Source organism: Homarus americanus, unplaced genomic scaffold (assembly GCF_018991925.1).
Source record: "Homarus americanus isolate GMGI-L3 unplaced genomic scaffold, GMGI_Hamer_2.0 scaffold55640, whole genome shotgun sequence".
In the NCBI taxonomy this organism is placed as follows: domain Eukaryota; kingdom Metazoa; phylum Arthropoda; class Malacostraca; order Decapoda; family Nephropidae; genus Homarus; species Homarus americanus.
In genome coordinates this window covers 6,523,005-6,547,089 of record NW_024713650.1, presented here as the reverse complement: position 1 = coordinate 6,547,089, position 24,085 = coordinate 6,523,005, and the positions used below count along the sequence as shown (strand labels likewise).

Genomic DNA, 24,085 nt, shown 5'->3' with positions numbered 1-24,085 from the left:
AGTACTCTGAATGAGTAGCTCCTGTATCAACTCTTGAGTCGTTTAAGAGTTCCCTACCATTACTGAAAACGTTCTTAAGAACAATAAGGTAGAGTATATTAAAGATTTCTGGTATCACAACATTACCGAGAATCTAGGAATTGTACTATTATAGTGAAGAATATGTTGTTTGGTCCGATTATTATAGTAGATATGTTGTTCCTTGGTCCATTAGCAGGTAGATATATTATAGTGAAGGATATGTTCTTTTGGTCCATATGAGTAGATATATTATAGTGAAGGATATGTTGTTCCTTGGTCCATACAGAGATATATTATAGTGAAGGATACAAAAAAATGTTCTTTGGTCCATGAGGTAGATATATTATAGTGAAGGATATGTTGTTCTTGTCCATTAGCAGGTAGATATATTATAGTGAAGGATATGTTGTTCCTTGGTCCATTAACTTGGGTAGATATATTATAATTGAAGGATGTGTGTTCTTTGGTCCATTAGCAGGTAGATATATTATAGTAGAAGGATATGTTGTTCCTTGGTCCATTAGCAGGGCTAAAGACCATCCTAGTGAAGGATATGTTGTTCCTTGGTCCATTCGCGGGTAGATATATTATATTGAAGGATATGTTGTTCCTTGGTCCATTAGCAGGTAGATATATTATAGTGAAGGATATGTTGTTCTTTGGTCCATTAGCAGGTAGATATATTATAGTGAAGGATATGTTGTTCCTTGGTCCATTAGCAGGTAGATATATTATAGTGAAGGATATGTTGTTCCTTGGTCCATTAGCAGGTAGATATATTATAGTGAAGGATATGTTGTTCCTTGGTCCATTAGCAGGTAGATATATTATAGTGAAGGATATGTTGTTCCTTGGTCCATTAGCAGGTAGATATATTATAGTGAAGGATATGTTGTTCCTTGGTCCATTAGCAGGTAGATATATTATAGTGAAGGATATGTTGTTCTTTGGTCCATTAGCAGGTAGATATATTATAGTGAAGGATATGTTGTTCTTTGGTCCATTAGCAGGTAGATATATTATAGTGAAGGATATGTTGTTCTTTGGTCCATTAGCAGGTAGATATATTATAGTGAAGGATATGTTGTTCTTTGGTCCATTAGCAGGTAGATATATTATAGTGAAGGATATGTTGTTCTTTGGTCCATTGAGTAGATATATTATAGTTAGCAGGTAGATATATTATAGTGAAGGATATGTTGTTCTTTGGTCCATTAGCAGGTAGATATATTATAGTGAAGGATATGTTGTTCCCTGGTCCATTAGCAGGTAGATATATTATAGTGAAGGATATGTTGTTCCTTGGTCCATTAGCAGGTAGATATATTATAGTGAAGGATATGTTGTTCCTTGGTCCATTAGCAGGTAGATATATTATAGTGAAGGATATGTTGTTCCTTGGTCCATTAGCAGGTAGATATATTATAGTGAAGGATATGTTGTTCCTTGGTCCATTAGCAGGTAGATATATTATAGTGAAGGATATGTTGTTCTTTGGTCCATTAGCAGGTAGATATATTATAGTGAAGGATATGTTGTTCTTTGGTCCATTAGCAGGTAGATATATTATAGTGAAGGATATGTTGTTCCTTGGTCCATTAGCAGGTAGATATATTATAGTGAAGGATATGTTGTTCTTTGGTCCATTAGCAGGTAGATATATTATAGTGAAGGATATGTTGTTCCTTGGTCCATTAGCAGGTAGATATATTATAGTGAAGGATATGTTGTTCTTTGGTCCATTAGCAGGTAGATATATTATAGTGAAGGATATGTTGTTCTTTGGTCCATTAGCAGGTAGATATATTATAGTGAAGGATATGTTGTTCCTTGGTCCATTAGCAGGTAGATATATTATAGTGAAGGATATGTTGTTCCTTGGTCCATTAGCAGGTAGATATATTATAGTGAAGGATATGTTGTTCCTTGGTCCATTAGCAGGTAGATATATTATAGTGAAGGATATGTTGTTCTTTGGTCCATTAGCAGGTAGATATATTATAGTGAAGGATATGTTGTTCCTTGGTCCATTAGCAGGTAGATATATTATAGTGAAGGATATGTTGTTCTTTGGTCCATTAGCAGGTAGATATATTATAGTGAAGGATATGTTGTTCTTTGGTCCATTAGCAGGTAGATATATTATAGTGAAGGATATGTTGTTCTTTGGTCCATTAGCAGGTAGATATATTATAGTGAAGGATATGTTGTTCTTTGGTCCATTAGCAGGTAGATATATTATAGTGAAGGATATGTTGTTCTTTGGTCCATTAGCAGGTAGATATATTATAGTGAAGGATATGTTGTTCTTTGGTCCATTAGCAGGTAGATATATTATAGTGAAGGATATGTTGTTCTTTGGTCCATTAGCAGGTAGATATATTATAGTGAAGGATATGTTGTTCTTTGGTCCATTAGGTAGATATACCGTATTAACGGGAGGTTTGGAAACAGGAGTGAGTTTGTGGTGATAATTGCCCCCCCCTCCCTCCCCATACCTGAAATAATGATGTTTTTTTTTATCATATGTCTCCATACACCTGATAGTTCATGGTAACACACTGTCACCATGGGGAAACTCATGAAACTGTGCACATACTGAATTCCATGACAATATCAGCTCAGGGAAGTTCATGAGTGCTCATGGTAGTAGTCACCATCACCTGAGTGCTCATGGTAGTAGTCACCATCACGTGAGTGATCGTGGTAGTAGTCACCATCACGTAAGTGATCATGGTTAGTAGTCACTATCACGTGAGTGATCAAGGTTAGTAGTCACCATCACGTGAGTGATCAAGGTTAGTAGTCACATGCGCGCGCGTGTGCACGCGCACACACAGGGTGGTATAATGCGTCTAGTGTGGCAGCATTATGTTAGTGTTAAGGTGCAGGCACTGCTTGCTCCCTCACGCTTTCAGCTACCACCGCTGGCTAGCCCTCGTGGTGAACAGGGAAGCAACTTACATAAGTCTTCCCCTGCCAGTACACAGCCTCTTTACCATCACGACTAGGAGCAGCAGTGGGCCCCAGAGGGATGGCGCATTGACCCACCGGCATTTGGACACGTCCTGGCGCCTACCAACCATTGCCCTGCTGCCTTGAGGATTAACCTTGGTAGGTATAAGGCTACAGGAGTAAACCCGGAACGAAAAATCTGCGGTGGAGCCCCACATCAGGCAGACATGTTTACAGAACTCCAACAAGACCCCAACAGCGATATTCGGGGAAGAGGTGACCAGAGCTGACCCACTTCAGCTATCCCCCATCCCTGGATGAGGTGCAGTAGCTACTGCCATCAAACAGTTGAAAGACAGCAAAGCCTCAGGCCTGATGGAATCCCAAGGGAGGTGTATAAAGCAGGAGGACCTCTGCTTACTAGCCACGCGCTGTGGAAGTCCTGCTGTGTGCTGTGGGAGACCTGCCGTGAGCTGTGTGGTGTGGGAGTCCTGCCGTGAGCCGTGTGCTGTGGGACTCCTGCCGTGAACTGTGTGCTGTTTGCTGTGGGAGTACTGCCATGAGCTTTGTGCTGTGGAAGTCCTGCCGTGAACCGTGTGCTGTGGGAGCTGCCGTGAGCAGTGTGCTTTGGGAGTCCTGCCGTGAGCTGTGTGCTGTGGGAGTACTGCCGTAAGCTTTGTACTGTGGGAGTACTGCCGTGAACCGTGTGCTGTGAAGTCCCTGCCGTGAACCGTGTGCTGTGGGAGTACTGCCGTGAGGCCATGTGCTGTGGGGTACTGCCGTGAACCGTTGCTGTCGGAATCCTGCCGTGAACCGTTTGCTGTGGGAATCCTGCCATGAACAAATTGTGCTGTGGGAGTACTGCCGTGGAGGCTCTGTTCTAGCCCCAAGGAGACCTGCCGTGGGCTGTGTGCTGTGGGGTACATGCGTGAATACGTGTGCTGTGAGAGTACTGCCGTGAGCCGTGTGCTGTGGGAGTCCTGCCGTGAGTCGTGTGCTGTCGGAATCCTGCCGTGAGCTGTGGGAGTCCTGCACTGAACCGTGTGCTGTGGGAGTACTGCCGTGAGCCGTGTGCTGTGGGAGTCCTGCCATGAACAGTGTGCTGTGGGAGTACTGCCATGAACCGTTTGCTGTCGGAATCCTGCCATTGATACGTGTGCTGTGGGGTCACCGTGGAGCCGTGCGTCGTGGGAGTGCTGCCGTGAGGCTGTGTGCTGGGTACAACCGTGAGCCGTGTGCGGTGGGAGTACTGCCGTGAGCTGTGTGTGTTGTGGGAGTCCTGCCGTGAGCTGTGTGTGTGTGCTGTGGGAGTACTGCCATGATCCGAGTGCTGTGGAAGTACTGCCGTGAGCCGTGTGCTGTGAGAGTACTGCCGTGAGCCGTGTGCTGTGGGGTCACAATAAGTGAGCTGTGTGCTGTGGGAGTACTATCGTGAACCGTGTGCTGTGGGAGTACTGCCGTGAACCGTGTGCTGTGAGAGTACTGCCGTGAACCGTTTGCTGTGGGAATCCTGCTATAAGCCATGTGCTGTGGGAGTACTGCCGTGAACTGTTTGCTGTCGGAATCCTGCCGTGAACCGTTTGCTGTGGGAATCCTGCCGTGAACCGTGTGCTGTGGGAGTACTGCCGTGAGTACTGTGCTGTGGGAGTCCTGCCGTGAGCTCTGTGCTGTGGGAGTCCTGCCGTGAGCTGTGTGCTGTGGGAGTACTGCCGTGAACCGTTTGCTGTGGGTATCCTGCCATGAGCTGTGTGCTGTGGGAGTCCTGCCTTGAGCCGTGCGTCGTGGGAGTGCTTCCGTGAGCCATACCAGTGTTGTGCGTTTTAATTATTAAATAGTTAAGTCCACCCTTACACGTTGTTAATACCAACCCTATTATTCTATTGGTAATGACATAACACAGTTCATCCTTCAAAAAGTAGAAGAGGTGTAGAAATGTGTTCGGTGGTACAGTTCATCCTGCTCCCATACATTGAAGAAGGTTACATGGGTAGTATTAGATTCGATTGACAGGGAGAATGTAAAAAGAGAAAATAAAATTGAAACCAAGTTGTAGAGTGAACGCCGATAGTTATGAGACTGTGTAAGTACATAGAGTGAGTGAAATGAAGAGGATGCAGAGAATAAATGTATGGTGGAAGAGAAGAAGTGGGAGTGGAATAGAGAGGATGAAGTATACGAGAGGAGGCAGACGAGGGGGGGGGGGTGGTCAGGACGTAGTGATGAGGAGCAAAAATATAAAATAATTGAGACTTCAAAGTTTTCAGCTGAGTGTACTGTCATTATTAGTTATAAAGAAGTCATAGAAGCCAATGATTTACTGTGTATTACAATATAAATTTAATGCATTAACCCTTGTCTAACAGTCAGTAGTACTTATATAAATGTGGGTTATATACATTAGGTTTATATAACTACATCACCCACGGAAATTTCCATGAGCAGTGAGCTGTCCTGCCTTGATCATGTGATCCACTGCAATCGCACCGCCTCTAGACGCGAAAGAGTCAACAATTATGTAAGCCGGCTCTCCCGAGTCTCTGCTCACCTCTGACACCTGTTGGACGGACTGACACAAAGCTATTATTGATAAGCTCTGTCCATCATTAACGCTTACTGCTCATAGTGTTAATTACGGTGATCTCCTAGTTAATTGTGCATACATATATTTTTCTAAATAAATGGAGAAAAGACCATTTGGGTTTGTAAACTTAACCCATAAACTTTTGTGAATGTTACTGTAAAGTTACCTCTCATTAGTGATTCCCAGGTAACCGGAAACAGTTACATAAATATGTTCCATGGATGCTGTTGTTAATTGTTGTTTAAGGGTTAATTACACTGCAAGTATTGTATTGTAGGTATTTACATGCACTTTGTAATCCTTGAACAGTGTGTATTAAGCTCCATGCTGCAACACACAGATTCAGAGGCAGAGGAATGTGCCCAGGTGTCGCGGCGAGAGATGGAGGAGCTGTATGATGGTGTTGTGTCTAGGGAGGAGCTGGCCAGGATAGACTCACAGCCCAACCCTTTCAATTTCAGCGAGCGAGTCTCACAAACAACCAGACTCACACAGAAGGTAAATATATTATAACATCAAGTTGAGCACGACTAAAGTGAGATACATTTGATACATTAATTACTGTACCATTAAGGCTACAACAAGACAGGTATTTACAGGAGACAATGTTAAATAAATCAGAAGGGTAATATTTTCATGTAGGAACGTAACTTAAGTAAATAAATACGTCAGATGTCATAATGTTTGATGATAACACGAAGAGCAAATTCATCCTTTCTAATACTAAATTGTCAAAACCATAAATTAATATCTGTTTCTTCAATGAAGTTATGGTCTTAAGACTCTTACAGACATGGATGCACAGGAACACGCATTTACTGACTTCCTTTAAGGGAGTCGTTTGGTGTTGAATCTCCACAAGAAATGATTAGGTTGTGTCTTCACTTAGTCTGGACTCGCTTTACTGTAAACACACATACAACACGGGTATTTTCCCGCCAACACTAGACCTACTGAATACAATAGTTAACAGATGTTCATTGTTTAGTATTGTAAGAGTTTTTAATGAAGTATATACTGTGCAGTACATCTTTTTTCTTCCATATACAACAACTAATTTGTGTATAGACAAAACTGTATTAGTTTCTTCTATTTAACAAGTGAGAAATTTATTCTTTATCAACTCTTTGAGATCTTGCCAGCCTCACAGGTTTGAGCCCATTTGTGAGGATAAATAGATGCCTGAAGAAGCCGGGAAGCTGTGAGCTGGTATGCACCAATTGCACCAACTCTCATCTGGTGTGACAGTATCGAAGCCTTACATATAATATCGACTGAATGAAGACACTGGAGTTAAGTGATGCATCAAGGCTGCTCTTATTCATGTTTCTGTTTACCTCACCAGAACTTGGCTATCCAGACACAGTCTCCCCCAAGCACCACTTTCAGCATCAACGTGGGTCTGTGGGACATCTACCATGCCTACAAAGAGGACTACATCAAGGTGCTCGACCGAGAACTAGAAATGGAAAGGGAGAAGGAGAAGGAAAGGGAGAGGGAGAGAGGACCAACTAAACCAAAAAGAGTGAGTCTAATAATACGAACACTGAAACCTTAGTATCATCAATCACTCTGGAGAAAGACTGTGTGGAATATTTATAGAACTACGGTTTTTTGTTTAATTGCTTCAAGTATTAGTAACTGTAACTCTTAATATCACGAAGGAACACATATCATTATTGGTTGACCTCACAAACACATATCTTACTCTCGTGTAGCTTAGCACTATCCTTCCACCTCACGTTGGAGTATTCCTTCTCTTTACTCACCTTGATTCTATCTGTCATCCACTTATCGATCATCTGAGCCTTCCAGCAGTCATCTATTTTCTTCATTTTTTCTAATCTCTTTGTTCCCTCTTCACTCACACTGTGTACAAACATCAAAAAGTTCTTCTTCACCTCTTGTGCTCACCCAGTCACACTCGAGTGCAAACTGTTCTATCTAACATACTTAACTTCTTCTGGAGGCACATCCATTGCCACTCAGACAACCATAGACTTAAGTGATATTGTATACATATAGGGGAACAATGAATCGGTGGAGTGGTTAGCTCACTGGGTTGGGAGTCTAGTTATCCTGGGTTCGAGGTTACTTTTGAGGAATTAATGCGTAGATGATATTCAGTGTTAGGTAATACTAGTGCTATAATCGCCTTCTCATATAATTCCAAATAACTTACAAATTGGGCAGTGAATTCATAAGGTCAGCAAGATCGTTTGGTGATGTGAATGTGTCAATCCGTGGGCAGTTTTGTTGTTGTTCATGTTTGGTGATCGATATATTCTTTCTACCTGACTAGAGTTAGGCTGTGTAGAGCGAGGCTGTGTAGAGCGAGGCTGTGTAGAGCGAGGCTGTGTAGAGCGAGGCTGTGTAGAGCGAGTGTAGAGCGAGGCTGTGTAGAGCGAGGCTGTGTAGAGCGAGGCTGTGAAGAGCGAGGCTGTGTACTGTAGAGCGAGGCTATGTAGAGCGAGGCTGTGTAGAGCGAGGCTGTGTAGAGCGAGGCTGTGTAGAGCGAGGCTGTGTAGAGCGAGGCTGTGTAGAGCGAGTGTAGGGCGAGGCTGTGTAGAGCGAGTGTAGAGCGAGGCTGTGTAGAGCGAGGCTGTGTGGGTAAAACCATAAAATCACTGTCATGTGTCAAGATAATTACATAAAATTTTAATGGGGTTGTATCCACGGCTGTGATTGACCGTTCGTAGGGCGACCAGAGTGTATTACTGTGCCTACAGCTAGTACAGCTCATAGTGATAACGGTAACTGCTGAGGAAACTCGAAAATAATTTAAGTGGAATAATTTGGAGGACACAGTGAGCATGAAAGTAACGAAAAAGCATTATTAGTGCCACAAGGATAGGAATATTTATCTTCTTCTCAAGGTCTGTGATTGCCCATATGATCCACCACTCGTGGGAAGATCTAGAGTGGCGAGATTTACTTTAAAGGCAGCACATAGAGGTACCAACAACCCGTCGAGGAAAACTGGAAAAAAATAGTGGACAAAACTGAGCTTTCCCAGACAGTAACAGTAGGCGAACGAGGGTGCCAGCGAGGTCAACACCAGCAAGACAGATAAGTGACTATCCTGCCACTAGGGTACAAACGCACACATGTCTTAGTACACTGAAATTACATCTAGTAGGTGATGCTATTATAAAGGAAGTCATCCTAGTAACGTGGTAATTTCTTCTTCAGAATAAAGTGAGAGGTGACGGAAGTTAGCACGCCCCCCACCTCCACACAGGCTCTGAGACCTATGGGAGAATGTAACTGAGTCGCGAACTTTAAGGTCCTTGACACTAAGTCCTATCATCAAGACCAAAAAATTAGTAATAACAAAACTGGAGTAAAATTATTGTATCATATCGTAAATTTTGCTCAAGACTCAGAAAATTCCTATACATTACAGAGTCTTGTGTCATAACATCTGACAAACACTCGCCTAACACACCCCCTCCCGCTAACTCCCTTCCCCCCTCAAACTCGTTTTTGGTCACAGCTGTCATATGCTACGTGTCCCACAGGTATAAGTACGCTCGTTGGAAAAAATGAGACGAGACATGCATAGGAATAGTGAATCAGGGAGTACAACATCAGAGCAACCAGAAAGTTTGTTGACATGCACTTACTGTGAGGAGACGTCTCGTGAGGGTTATGTGCAAGGGGGCAAGAGTGGATTTAGGACACTGCAGAATGCATCAAAGTCTTGAGGCTGTTGCTGGTATTGCCCCCAACTGTTCAGTATAACTAAAGTCAACGAAGCTGGATGGTTCCCAGGCTCCAGTAAGTTGGAAAAGAGAGTCACACTAAGAATGAAGAAATAGCTATAGGACAGAGGGAATAGTTAATGGAAGGTGTCAACATAGCAAGTATCGTCAATTTTCACCCAAAGGAACACGTTAGAAATAATAATGTTTCTTGCCTTACGCTTTATATCAAATAATGTTATTTTTCTCATTGCTCCTCCAATCCCACATTGATCAGGAAGTGTGCTCCTATATGTTCTACCACAAGAGCTGTACTATTTGCACCATATTGCACTTCCCGCCCTTTTGATGATCAGTGATGCCTTCGACTCGGGCATCTGGAGAATAGGAACTTTTACAGTGGAAGTTCCTAAAAAAATTCCGCCGGCTGTTCCCAGATAAAAAAAAATAATAATAAAAATAAATAATACAACTTTATCTCATGTTCCTCGCCCGAAATTAATTTTGGTCGTTTTGGTTGAGAAAGTATTGTGTGTCTGGCCTCAGTCTGAATATGACACCTCCAGGGACGGCAATTGCGCCAAATCCCAGGTTGCTGATCCGATTGACTTTCTGCCTCATTTACACACAATTATTGTAGGGTCTCAATTGTTTCTCTTACTTCCTCAACATCCCTCACTGCTGTAGGGGTGACTATGTCTGAGGGGTGACTGTCACATTCTCTCCACCACTCCCCGTCGCTGCGAGCTTGTCATCTAACATATGTAAGAAGATTCCTTACATTAAGTCTGTGTTTTTTATTCTCAGCGAGTCAGGCCAGTGAATACCCCTTATCTTCTCCCTCATCCCGTTTTAATCACCATTGTAATATTTGAACCTTGACCTGAACCAAGTAACAGTTAAATCTGAAGAACAATATCACGTGATGACTGGTGCCAACGGGGGCCGAATGTTCCAACTCGTTAGTTAAGATGAAGTCCAGCGGTTTGGGTGTTTACTCCCCTCTATAATGAGTCAGACCTTTCTTTCACATGTTGGAATAGAAAATTGTCTCTTAAGAGTTTCTACAAAATAAGTTGTGCGGTTATTAAGGTTATTTGGTGTAAATTCATTCCTCCAGTCGATGTCGCCATAGTTGAGGGCCCAATGACAAGGTGGTGTTTAGAGTTGAGCGCCCTTACGTTGTCTATGGAAGTCTTATGTTATCTTGGTTTAATATAATGCAATTTGGGGATGTATAAATGCGTCCAACAGCGAGTAAGTCTCTCCCCTTTAGTTTAATTTTACACCAATTCGTTTCTTCGAACATCCTCCCCTGCACCCTCACCAAGCTGGCCCCAAGGTCCTATTCTAGCATGAATAACCACACCCCTTCCAAGTTGCCTGAGAAAGGTTCGTAAATGAGTCGTATCCTTCTCTATTAAACTCACAATCCTCCGGGTAGGTTATCCTGTTCTTTTTTAACAGTTCTACGTAGAAGACCCACTATACTGGGTTAGTGATCTTGGAGACCCACTATACCGGGTTAGTGATCTTGGAGACCCACTATACCGGGTTAGTGATCTTGGAGACCCACTATACCGGGTTAGTGATCTTGGAGACCCACTATACCGGGTTAGTGATCTTGGAGACCCACTATACCGGGTTAGTGATCTTGGAGACCCACTATACCGGGTTAGTGATCTTGGAGACCCACTATACCAGGTTAGTGATCTTGAAGACCCACTATACCGGGTTAGTGATCTTGGAGACCCACTATACCGGGTTAGTGATCTTGGAGACCCACTATACCGGGTTAGTGATCTTGGAGACCCACTATACTGGGTTAGTGATCTTGGAGACCCACTATACGGGTTAGTGATCTTGAAGACCCACTATACCGGGTTAGTGATCTTGAAGACCCACTATACTGGGTTAGTGATCTTGAAGATCCACTATACTGGGTTAGTGATCTTGAAGACCCACTATACTGGGTTAGTGATCTTGAAGACCCACTATACTGGGTTAGTGATCTTGAAGACCCACTCTACTGGGTTAGTGATCTTGAAGACCCACTATACTGGGTTAGTGATCTTGAAGACCCACTATACCGGGTTAGTGATCTTGGAGACCCACTATACTGGGTTAGTGATCTTGAAGACCCACTATACCGGGTTAGTGATCTTGAAGACCCACTATACCGGGTTAGTGATCTTGAAGACCCACTATACTGGGTTAGTGATCTTGGAGACCCACTATACCGGGTTAGTGATCTTGGAGACCCACTATACCGGGTTAGTGATCTTGGAGACCCACTATACCAGGTTAGTGATCTTGAAGACCCACTATACCGGGTTAGTGATCTTGGAGACCCACTATACCGGGTTAGTGATCTTGGAGACCCACTATACCGGGTTAGTGATCTTGGAGACCCACTATACTGGGTTAGTGATCTTGAAGACCCACTATACTGGGTTAGTGGATTCGAAGACCCACTGTACCGGGTTAGTGATTCGAGACCCACTATACCAGGTTAGTGATCTTGGAGACCCACTATACCGGGTTAGTGATCTTGAAGACCCACTATACTGGGTTAGTGATCTTGAAGACCCACTATACTGGGTTTGTGATCTTGAAGACCCACTATACCGGGTTAGTGATCTTGGAGACCCACTATACTGGGTTAGTGATCTTGGAGACCCACTATACCGGGTTAGTGATCTTGGAGACCCACTATACCGGGTAGTGATCTTGGAACCACTATACTGGGTTAGTGATCTTGAAGACCCACTATACCGGGTTAGTGATCTTGGAGACCCATTATACTGGGTTAGTGATCTTGGAGACCCACTATACTGGGTTAGTGATCTTGAAGACCCACTATACCGGGTTAGTGATCTTGAAGACCCACTATACTGGGTTAGTGATCTTGAAGACCCACTATACTGGGTTAGTGATCTTGAAGACCCACTATACTGGGTTTGTGATCTTGAAGACCCACTATACCGGGTTAGTGATCTTGGAGACCCACTATACTGGGTTAGTGATCTTGGAGACCCACTATACCGGGTTAGTGATCTTGGAGGCCACTATACCGGTTTAGTGATCTTGAGACACTATACCGGGTTGATGATCATACAGGGAACCCACTATACCGGGTTCGTGATCTTGGAGACCCACTATACCGGGTTAGTGATCTTGGAACCCACTATACCGGGTTAGTGATCTTGGAGACCCACTATATACCGGGTTAGTGATCGGAGACCCACTATACCGGGTTAGTGATCTTGGAGACCCACTATACCGGGTTAGTGATCTTGGAGACCCACTATACCGGGTTAGTGATCTTGTAGACCCACTATACCGGGTTAGTGATCTTGAAGACCCACTATACTGGGTTAGTGATCTTGAAGACCCACTATACTGGGTTAGTGATCTTGAAGATCCACTATACTGGGTTAGTGATCTTGAAGACCCACTATACTGGGTTAGTGATCTTGAAGACCCACTATACTGGGTTAGTGATCTTGAAGACCCACTCTACTGGGTTAGTGATCTTGAAGACCCACTATACTGGGTTAGTGATCTTGAAGACCCACTATACCGGGTTAGTGATCTTGGAGACCCACTATACTGGGTTAGTGATCTTGAAGACCCACTATACCGGGTTAGTGATCTTGAAGACCCACTATACCGGGTTAGTGATCTTTGAGGCCACTATACTGGGTTAGTGATCTTGGGGCCACTATACCGGGTTAGTGATCTTGGAGACCACTATACCGGGTTAGTGATCTTGAAACCCACTATACCAGGTTAGTGATCTTGAAGACCACTATACCGGGTTGAAGTGATCTTGGAGACCCACTATACCGGGTTAGTGATCTTGGAACCCACTATACCGGGTTAGTGATCTTGAGAACCCACTATACCGGGTTAGTGATCTTGAAGACCCACTATACCGGGTTAGTGATCTTGGAACCCACTATACTGGGTTAGTGATCTTGAAGACCCACTATACCGGGTTAGTGATCTTGAAGACCCACTATACCGGGTTAGTGATCTTGACGACCCACTATACTGGGTTAGTGATCTTTGAGAAGACCCACTATACTGGGTTATTGATCTTGAGACCCACTATATTGGGTTAGTGATCTTGAAGACCCACTATACCCGGGTTAGTGATCTTGAAGAGACCCACTATACCGGGTTAGTGATCTTGAAAGACCCACTATACCGGGTTAGTGATCTTGAAGACCCACTATACTGGGTTAGTGATGGAGACCCACTATACCGGGTTAGTGATCTTGGAGACCCACTATACCGGGTTAGTGATCTTGAAGACCCACTATACCGGGTTAGTGATCTTGAAGACCCACTATACCGGGTTAGTGATCTTGAAGACCCACTATACCGGGTTAGTGATCTTGAAGACCCACTATACCGGGTTAGTGATCTTGGAGACCCACTATACCGGGTTAGTGATCTTGAAGACCCACTATACCGGGTTAGTGATCTTGAAGACCCACTATACCGGGTTAGTGATCTTGAAGACCCACTATACCGGGTTAGTGATCTTGAAGACCCACTATACCGGGTTAGTGATCTTGGAGACCCACTATACCGGGTTAGTGATCTTGGAGACCCACTATACCGGGTTAGTGATCTTGAAGACCCACTATACCGGGTTAGTGATCTTGGAGACCCACTATACTGGGTTAGTGATCTTGGAGACCCACTATACCGGGTTAGTGATCTTGAAGACCCACTATACCGGGTTAGTGATCTTGAGTACAGTTTCAAACTCCGCTCTCTTGTCACGGAAAGTGTTAGCATTTATGTATATAACTCTCAAGCCGGAAATAGTTCTCGGTAGCAACTCCGAGCTTGGTAGCGGCTCTGCTCTCTTTCCATTTTCAGTAACTGCCTCGTTTACTAAACTCACCATATTATGCATAGGGTGTGGCTACAAATGTCATTGTTTACATGGTGCTCGTCTCCTCCTGGATGGGAGGTCGAAGGGGCGGGGAGTGTTTCGTTGTCCCTTGGTTCTGTACAAGCGCAGCTGCTTCCACTACTTTTCCCTTGTAGATAACCCACCTAAATCCATTCCAATTTTTCATTGAATCTTCCTTCTTCTGCTTCAAGCACATCAGGATTTCTTCTTTGCGCTGCTCCCTTTGTGCAACCTGGACTTACGAAGATGTCCTAAAATATTGCGTTTCCTGGAATTTTTTTTACCTGCCGAATAATTTTCCACTTTTTTCCTCACTCTCTAATCTGATACTGACGGGAAAGGACATATTCTCCTACTTCTGTTCTATCCTCGCGAGTGTCAGGTGACAGGTTCAGAGCCTCTGCTCAGATATTCTGAAACTTCCATCTTTTCTTGTGTTTTCCTACTTTCATCGAGTCCCCCCTCTTCCATATCACTATTCCTGCTGGTTGTAATCTTTTCAACATTCTTCTGTGGATTCCCAAGCTGCTGCAAGACCAGTTTGGATCTTACATATCTCAAGTCACCTTCTTTGACCCTGCCTCAACCAAACATAGCTTCTCTTAAAGTAATAGACTGACTTCTCTTGCTCACAAGAATGAACTGAATTTCTAAACACATATGAACTTTTTTACAGATGGTCTTGGCTATTTACACAGGGCAGTTTGCACCAAGGCATTCGCCTTGGAGAGTCTTCGAGTGTTTTAGTAAAAAAAAAAAAAGCTCGCCGCCTGTGAACAGCTAAACACAATCACGTCATTCTGGCCACTACGTCATAAAGACATTTAGGCCCTGTGTTAATTTATCTGATTTTGAATCTAAGAGATGAAGGATTCCATATACAGTATTTGAGTGATGGCGATGTATGGATCATCGATTTCGTCTTGTCGAGTTTACCGTTCCCACTTATACCCTGTGTAATGATGCAAGAACAATAATGTTAAGTGTTGGTGAATTGTTGCTAAATATTTCAAACTTGGAGGCTGATGCTGAACAACATATTATATTAAAACCTTCGAGAATATTGACTTTGAGAACGTAAATATAAAAATGGTGTATATATATATATATATATATATATATATATATATATATATATATATATATATATATATATATATATATATATATATATATATATATATATATATATATATGCAAATAAATCACTGTAGGTGCGCGTGATCCTTGTATATGCTGATAACCTCACAGGAAACAAGAAAACACAAAAGAAGTGCAAGCCAGTTCCTCCCACTGTCTCCTCGCTTCGACATGTTTCCAACAAATTCTCAGCTGACGCTAAAACAGGATGCTGCCTGCCGGTGAAGAAATCTCCAAAATTCAGAGGGTGACCAGAGTGGCGCCAGTCAGTACCCCCTTGTTTCGAGCAAATGTGCATTATTGACTTCGTTTAATATTCCTACTAATCATTATCCGTAAATCTTTCTCACAGTCGGATTTCTCTATAACAACGTTGTTCATCCCATATCTAATTGCGATTTTTCAGACCATGGGAAAATTTTCTTAGATCTTCCTGTAGTTTTGCAGAGTTATCGTCAGATTTAATTACACGCCCTATTTTAGTGTCATCAGCAAATTTACTTTTGTTACTGCCTACGGCTATAATATCTGTCGTTTATGTATATAATAAATATTAATGCCCCAAGTACTGAGCCTTGGGGTACTCCACTATTGACATTACCCCAATCAGATTTAGTGCCGTTAATGCTTATTTGCTGTTTCCTGTTCTGTAACCACACAGAGATCCAATTATAACACAGATCCTCCAATGCCATGAGCCTCTACTTTATATATTAAGTCTTTCGTGGGGGACTTTGTCGAAGGCTTTGCTAAAGTCGAGGTAAACCACATCATAATCGTGTCCATAATCAACCTATTCGAAAACAGTTGAAAAGAATATTAGTAGATTTGTTAAACATGATCGCCCACCTGTGCTGCCATGCAGGGAATCATTGATCAATGTGTTTCGTGAGGTGATTTTGAACCTTTTTTTAAATTATTGCTTCCAGCAATTTGCCTACAATTGATGTTACACTAATTGGCCGGTAGTTTGAGGATAGTAATCTATCTCCCTTCAAAATTGGTATCACATTCGCTATCCCCCAAGATTTTATTTACTACACTGGTTTTTAATGACTTACTAAACAAATTTGTTAAGGGTAAACCAAGTTCTTCCTTTCATCCCTTAATACTCTGGCAAACATCTCGTCGAGACTTGGCGACTTATTACGTTTAAGTTTATCCATTTGTTTATTGACATCGTTACAAGTCACTACTATCTCGCTTAATCTGTTTTCTTCACTGCCAGGTGTATGATCAATTTGTCAACATTGACACATCTCATTCTTTGTGCTAAGTTCAGTAGCTTATATATAGAAAATTATTCTCGTAAAGTAGTAAGTAGATGAAATTTATTAAACCTACCAATTGGAGTGTTGTTTGTTAGAAGGCGTTATGTTGCTACTATGCATTTTACATTTTATGTCTTTATGGAAATTTGTTTACGTGTACACAATTATGTCTATAGAATTAATCGTTTTTGTTAGGTGCTACAAACACCTTGTCTATATAATTCTGTATGATACAGTTCAGGTTAATACACAGTGCAGATGGTTATTTTTTTTTCCAAGTATGAGGGAGGCCACAGAGGTAGGTGAGGCTCAGAAAGGGGCCTAGGGCAAGAAGAGGTTGAGAAACTCTGCCCAAGAGGACAAGGACTGTCGAACACTTGATGTGGGAGTCCTTCTCCTCAACAACTTATCAAAATATTCATAATATTTCGCTAAAATTCTCACAGTATTAACAACACCCGACATAGAACACCTCAACAATAAACACAGAAATGTACCACAAACAAACATAACATCAACCAATCAATGATATGAGTGAAGGGTTCTCTTACCGATGCCCTCTGTGACCTGCCCAGCGCACGTCGCCTCTGTTTAGGGCTCACAATACCTCGAAAGAATCCCAGTGAACGAGTAACCCAACACTTTAAATAGGCACAAGTAAACAACCCAAACCACACCATCACCAATTCTCGCCACAGTTTACTACTTTGGAGGGACCACACTCCTACTAACTGGCCTCTGATTGGCTGAACAATCCCACCTTGATCTGCGATTGGCTGACTGACTGGCTATTTTCTGTTTTAGTTAATAGATATTGTGTACCTATGTCTCACGAATATTTGACATTATTATTATTATTATTATTATTATCATTATTATTATTATTATTATTATTATTATTATTATTATTATTATTATTATTATTATTATTATTATTATTATTATTATTACTGTTCCCTCATAAACATAATATAACAAATATAAACTAATAAATGAGTGAATGATCTATCACTAATGATCTTTGTTATCCACTTGGGTACAAATTATCCTTCGAATGTGATTGTTGGAATTATCTGTGATGTAGGACGACCTTGGTCACGGGCAGACCTGGGACGTGGAGAGGCTAGTTCTTGATTCGTAGATGAACAGAAAGAACTTAAGTGGCCCTGACTGTGACTGGTGTATAAGTTATGTGTAGCTTAAGAGACCTGACTGTGAGTGATGTAATATAAACTCCACTATTCTGACACTGATTTAAGAAACTCTGTCAGTTTGCCCTCCGCATTACAGTACCTTCACATTGTTGCTAATGAGGAAACACTTTTTTCCGGAGACGTTGGATCCCATCGTGCTGCCGAGTCCACAGCCCCGTGAGACGTTTGTTAGGGAGTACCTTAACTTACCGGGGCTACCCCTGGCCGCCAGGATCATTGAGAGGATGGTCAATCAAAACATCTACGATGATATTTCACAAGGTGAGAATAACAGAGGTGATTAGCAAAGTTTGTTCTGTATACTGAGCATCAAGTCATAAAACTTAGTTCTTTTATACACACACATGTTAGATAATATATGTTTGTATTGTAATTTTTAACGTGGTGGTATACATTGTTTATAAAATTGCATTTGCAAAGTCTTACACCTGCTAATACAAAAACCAATGTATAGTGCTTAATCCCTCAGTCATCTTTCCCAACATGTGGCCAACATTATATTTTTTCGGTAATATTTTTACTCTATATTTGTGGTAAATGATAATTATGATAGCTGTAATATCTGTAAAGAAAGTTCGTTTATGATTCCGACATTACCACATGTTCGGAGAGGCCACAGACGACGGGTGGAACTATATCTGAGGGCAACTGTACAGTCAGCCAAAGATGCACCGACCCCACCCTGGGTCTCGTGCTCCCAATTATACCTGGCAATACTTGGTAAAGGAAGGCTGTATGTAAAGGTGATTGTGATTGGTGGATCTGTTTTCGGCTGTGTCACTGTCAGGATAAATATTAAACAAACCAAATGTAGAATTATTATAATAATAAACTGTTCATTGTTATTTAAGGTCATGAAAAGTTTCCAAATGTTTATATATTAGCTTAAATAATGAAGAAAATTGTATTAATGAATTAGTAACTCAACTACAACTACAGCTGCCACAAGATTCTCACATCAAATTTTCTTCATTATTTTAGCAAATATAAGAACATTTGGAAACTTTTCATGACCTTAAATAACAATGAACAGTTTATTATAATAATAATTCTACCTTTGGTTTGTTTAATATTTATCCTGACAGTGATACAGCCGAAAACAGATCCACCAATCACAATCACCTTTACATACAGCCTTCCTTTACCAAGTGTTGCCAGGTAAAATTGGGAGCACGAGACCCAGGGTGGGGTCGGTGCATCTTTGGCTGACTGTACAGTTGCCGACAAATGAGTTTAGACTTAGTCCACCATAGCAATGGTTGACTGCTCACCACAATTCATTACAGTTAGTTGTAAGTCAAGGAACGGAGAATAAAGGCCGAAACGAAGTTTGGCTTCCAACCAACAGATGTCGTTCATGTATGGAAAATTTCCGTCTGCCTGCTTACACATGGCTGACTATTATTAATATTTAACATAATAAGGAAAAGAGAATAAATTTGCTCCTTCGTGTCCAACATTACGCTTCGTGTATCTTTTTTTGTCATTTGGTTAAGCACTGCCTGACTTCTACATTATACCAACCTTAAGACTGGTAAGTGTGTGTGTGCGCGCTCGTGTATTTTCCTTAACTTCTATGTTATTTCGTTTTTCTGTTGTTTTTTTATATTAGAGATTGACACAACACTTGAGGGCACGGGGAGGTGACCGCCAGCCACCTCACTGGTCAGCGAAAACAAATAAAAAATAAAAGTTAGAGGAGGTTGATTTTATGTGCCCAGTGAGGTCACCTCCACGCTTCAGAACCCAGAGTCTCAAGCATCAAAGTGACTGCCAGACGAATGACTTACTGAATTAATTTTTTTTCAGTCCTTTTTGAAAAATCAGGTGGTCAGTAACTGTTATTAGTGACAAAGTGGAAACATGAAGGAAGAGTCAGGCTTAGATAGACCTGCTTGAGCCGTGCGCGTTGCTGTGTTCAGTGACCAGGCCGTACCCTCTCCTCACCCCCAGTAAAGTACAGAGCGTTTTGGATGATTATGAAGAGGAAAATTTTATTCCTTTATTTGAGAATAATGACCATGAAATGAGGAAACATGCATTTATTGTGGGGAGCAGTGATGAGGATGGTCAGGTGGTAGTGTGAGGAGGTTGTGGGTGATGGTTACTAGTGTGCCCTGAAGAATGCAGTGATGGCTAGGGAAACACTGGGTAACACTGAGTTCGTTTATTGTGGATGAGAGAAATACAAGCGGTGACCAGCATGTGCCAAGCACAGCTCACGCAGTCAGACTGAGGCTCCTTGCCATATGGCAGCCTCGGGGCAATGTTGCCACATAACACGTGCAGTGTTGCCACGTGATAATATATATAAATGCTACTCGGCACAGTAGCTTATGTACAGGGTTGCTACTCGGCACAGTAGCTTATATACATAACCTACAGTGGGGAGCAGTGACGAGGATGGTCAGGTGGTAGTGTGAGGAGGTTGTGGGGAGCAGTGATGAGGATGGTCAGGTGGTAGTGTGAGGAGGGCGCCTCACTGGTGAGCTAGTTTTCCCGTAAATAAATAAACGAATAATTAAATTTTATTTGTGTTTTATATCAATTGGCACCTTTATGTTGAAGAATTATCAATTGTGTTTTATCATACTGAGTTTTAACATATAGTTTTTACTTCCACCTGTTGTATGTTAAGAAAACTTAATGTAATGATTGTTTGTCAGACCAAAGCTTACAGCCTGGAATTATGTCACATGTAACAGCAAGCACTACAGACCTCGTGGCACCATCACATCCCGGATTGACACACCTCAGGTCGACCCTAGGGACTTGACTTCGTCCGCTAATGACGTGAGTTAGCCGGGTGACCTACAAACCGCACCTAACCAAGACACCTGGGCAGGACGGCACCTGCACACAGCCGCCCAGACCTGACACTAGGGAACCAGAATTCTCACCACCACTCGATCAGCTCTACCCGGCGTCATGACCTTAGTAATTCAAGGACCCGCTAATTAGCCAGCACTCCTGTTGACCCGACAACCCGGTCAAGACACACCCAGTTCAGTAGGAGAGGTCACCCCCCGGCTCGACTAATATATAGGGGCTGGAGCTCCTCTCACGAGAGAGAGTGTCTGTAACCAGGAAGGGCCAGCTACCAGGTCCCCGAGTCCCGCTCGAGAGAAGACCGCCATTAAGTGTGCCGAAGTCTCAACCCGGGTCCATCGACAAAGTGCTGTCAACTCCACGTGTAACAGTAAGTGCTGGCTGTGTAGTCTGTGGAAGTGCAGTGATCCCGAACCTCCCCAACGATCGACTTAGTGAAGTGCCCATTCTAATTGTGAGGTTAGGTTATACGAGAATACCATAGTCTATCATAAATTGTGTACGAACCCCCCTATTAATCCCCCCTATTGAACTAGTAAAATAAAGCTGTAACACGCATTGGTGTTTTATATACTACACTTGTACTGTGCCTGTGTTAATATACAGTGTTGACATCACACCCTCGAGACACGCTACCATTTCCTCTCGCTATAATACTCTACTACTATAAGCTCCTAACTTACCTCTTCATGTGAGATTTTGTCTCATTACATTAAACATGACATAGGAATAAAGAAAGGAATATATAAGAAATTAAAGGGAGGGAGGAGCAGCTCAGAAACAGGTATAATGAACTATCTAGGAATGTTAAGAAAAATGTAAGGAAAGCAAAGAGAGACTATGAAATCAAAATAGCAAGAGAATCCAAGGCGAATCCCAAGGGATTTTTCCAGGTATATAGGACAAAGGTCAAGGACAAAGTTGGGCCTTAAAAGTCAGGGAGGGGAGAAGTGATAAATGGCAGTGAAGAAATAAGCAAAGCATTGAACAGCTACTTCTTATCAGTTTTCACAGAGGAAATTCCCGATGAAATTCCAGAGGTGGAACTGATATTTAAGGGAAAGGAAGAAGAGAAATTAAAGAATATCACTATCAGAAAAGAGGATGTTCTTAAGAAGATAAATAAACTAAAGAAGACAAAATCCCCAGGGCCGGATGAAATTTTCTCTCGAGTCTTGAAAGAGTGTAGGGAACAGATTAGCGGACCTCTCGTAAACTTATTTACAAAATCATTAGACACCGGAGTTGTGCCAGACTTGTGGAAACAGGCAAATGTAGTACCCATATTCAAAGAGGGAGACAGAGCATCAGCGTCAAATTACCGGCCGATCAGTTTGACGTCAGTAGTGGGGAAATTTCTTGAATCAATTATAGCAGATAACATCCGATCGCATTTAGAGAAAAGCAAATTAATCTACGACTCTCAACATGGGTTTACAAAGGGAAAATCTTGTCTAAAAAATCTGCTGACATTTTTTAGGAAAGTCTTCGAGGTAGTAGATAATGACGAAAATTACGATGTTATTTACTTAGACTTTAGCAAAGCATTTGACAGAGTACCGCATCAGAGGCTTCTGAGAAAAATTAAGACTCATGGTATCGAGGGGAAAGTTTTAAATTGGATAAAATCATGGCTTACCGATAGAACGCAGAGGGTCAGCGTAGATGGTGTTAAATCTGAGTGGGGTCGTGTAACCAGTGGGGTTCCCCAGGGGTCAGTACTAGGCCCACTCGTGTTCATAATCTACATAAACGATCTAGATACTGGGATCAGCAGTGACATAAGCAAGTTTGCGGATGACACCAAAATAGGGGGGCAGATTAATTCAGGGCAGGATGCAAATGCATTACAGGAGGATCTAAATAAACTGCAGTGGTGGTCTGAAAAATGTCAAATGAAATTCAACACCAGCAAGTGCAGCGTACTTAATATTGGAAGAACAAATACTGTCAATGTATACAGCCTGAACAACATCAACCTAGAGAAGTCGACTTGTGAAAGAGACCGAGGGGTACTTGTAAGCCCGGACCTACGGCCTAGAAAACAGTGCGTTAATGTTCGAAATAAGGCAAACAGAGTATTGGGTTTTATATCTAGAAGTGTAAGTAATAAGAGTGCAGAGGTCTTATTGCAACTATATCTTGCGCTAGTCAGGCCGCACCTCGATTATGCGGTTCAGTTCTGGTGCCCCTATTATAGAAGATATAAATTCACTAGAGTCGGTGCAGCGAAGAATGACAAAAATGATTCAGGGACTTAGAAACCTTCCATATCAGGATAGGTTAAAGAAACTTAACTTGCATTCCCTAGAAAGACGAAGAGTGCGAGGAGATATGATAGAAGTATTTAAGTGGGTGAAAAGAATCAATAAAGGGGATATAGATAAAGTTCTTATAATATCCGAGCAGGATAGGACTCGGAGCAACGGATTCAAGTTGGATAAGTTTAGGTTTAGGAGGGAGATAGGAAGAAACTGGTTCACAAATAGGGTGGTGGACGAGTGGAACAAGCTTAGCAACTTTGTAGTAAGTGCGGGAACTCTGGAAAGTTTCAAAGGGAGGCTAGATAGATTCATGGATGATAGAGAGTGGTAGTAACTCTCGACAGGAGCTGCCATGCACAAGCCAACCGGCCTATTGCAGACTCCTTATGTTCTTATGTTTTACATGTGTTTCATTAATACTGATATAGTGTAATTGGCAGCCAAGTTTCCTCGTCAGTTTTTTTTATCTCATTTGAATATAAAATTAATATTCTCTTAGTTTCTTTTTTTACATCATTCTTAATGCTCTACGGTAGTGATGCTATATATCATGGGCAAGGCATTACTTTATTATACGTAAAAATAAATCAATTAATACAAATATTAGTTTTTAGGTCTTTATTTACGCCCCCAACATGGGATGGCGCTCCTATATACATTGGCTGTCAAACTGAGTTACACAGACTCTCGCCTCATAGAGCAGCAGCAGCACCCCAGGTTTTAGTTGAGGTTCATTGCCAGTTGTTGTAATAAATGAGACTGTGCAACTCGCACCTCATAATACAAATTTAATATAAATTTCGAGTTTCTCAATACCCTCTCCATTCACTCATCCTTGTCAGTGGCAATCTTTCAGGTATATTGGATATATGGTTATAAACAAGTCGGGGGATGGCCCAGAACATTTCCCACTGCTCCTGCGTGAGTTACCTAAGTTGTTCTGGTGTCCTCTCCTGCTGGTTCCCAGGAGTTGTCCGTGTTTGCCCATACTACCATTGGGGTTCATGTTGCAGCCCTTACTGGGCCAGTCAAGGAGTCCAGGTTGGGATTGTCCACAAATCATCGTTGGATAATACGAGCTGTGTGTATGGGACATCTGCCGTGAACTAACACAATTGGCCCACTGAAATACAGTTCCATATATTTGGATGCGGTGAACCATCCTTGGATGTG

At 42.2% G+C, this 24,085-nt stretch overlaps 1 protein-coding gene across 1 annotated transcript in view; it reads left to right on the top strand.

The window, feature by feature from the left end:
* LOC121874159 (dynein axonemal intermediate chain 1-like) overlaps positions 1 to 24,085 on the top strand; it is a 112,998-nt gene that overhangs the window by 11,592 nt on the left and 77,321 nt on the right. Inside the window, exons 3-5 of the mRNA XM_042378141.1 lie at positions 5,898 to 6,055; positions 6,903 to 7,082; positions 17,939 to 18,080. Of these exons, the coding sequence (XP_042234075.1) occupies positions 5,898 to 6,055; positions 6,903 to 7,082; positions 17,939 to 18,080 (480 nt within the window). The remainder of the gene's footprint in view (positions 1 to 5,897; positions 6,056 to 6,902; positions 7,083 to 17,938; positions 18,081 to 24,085) is intronic.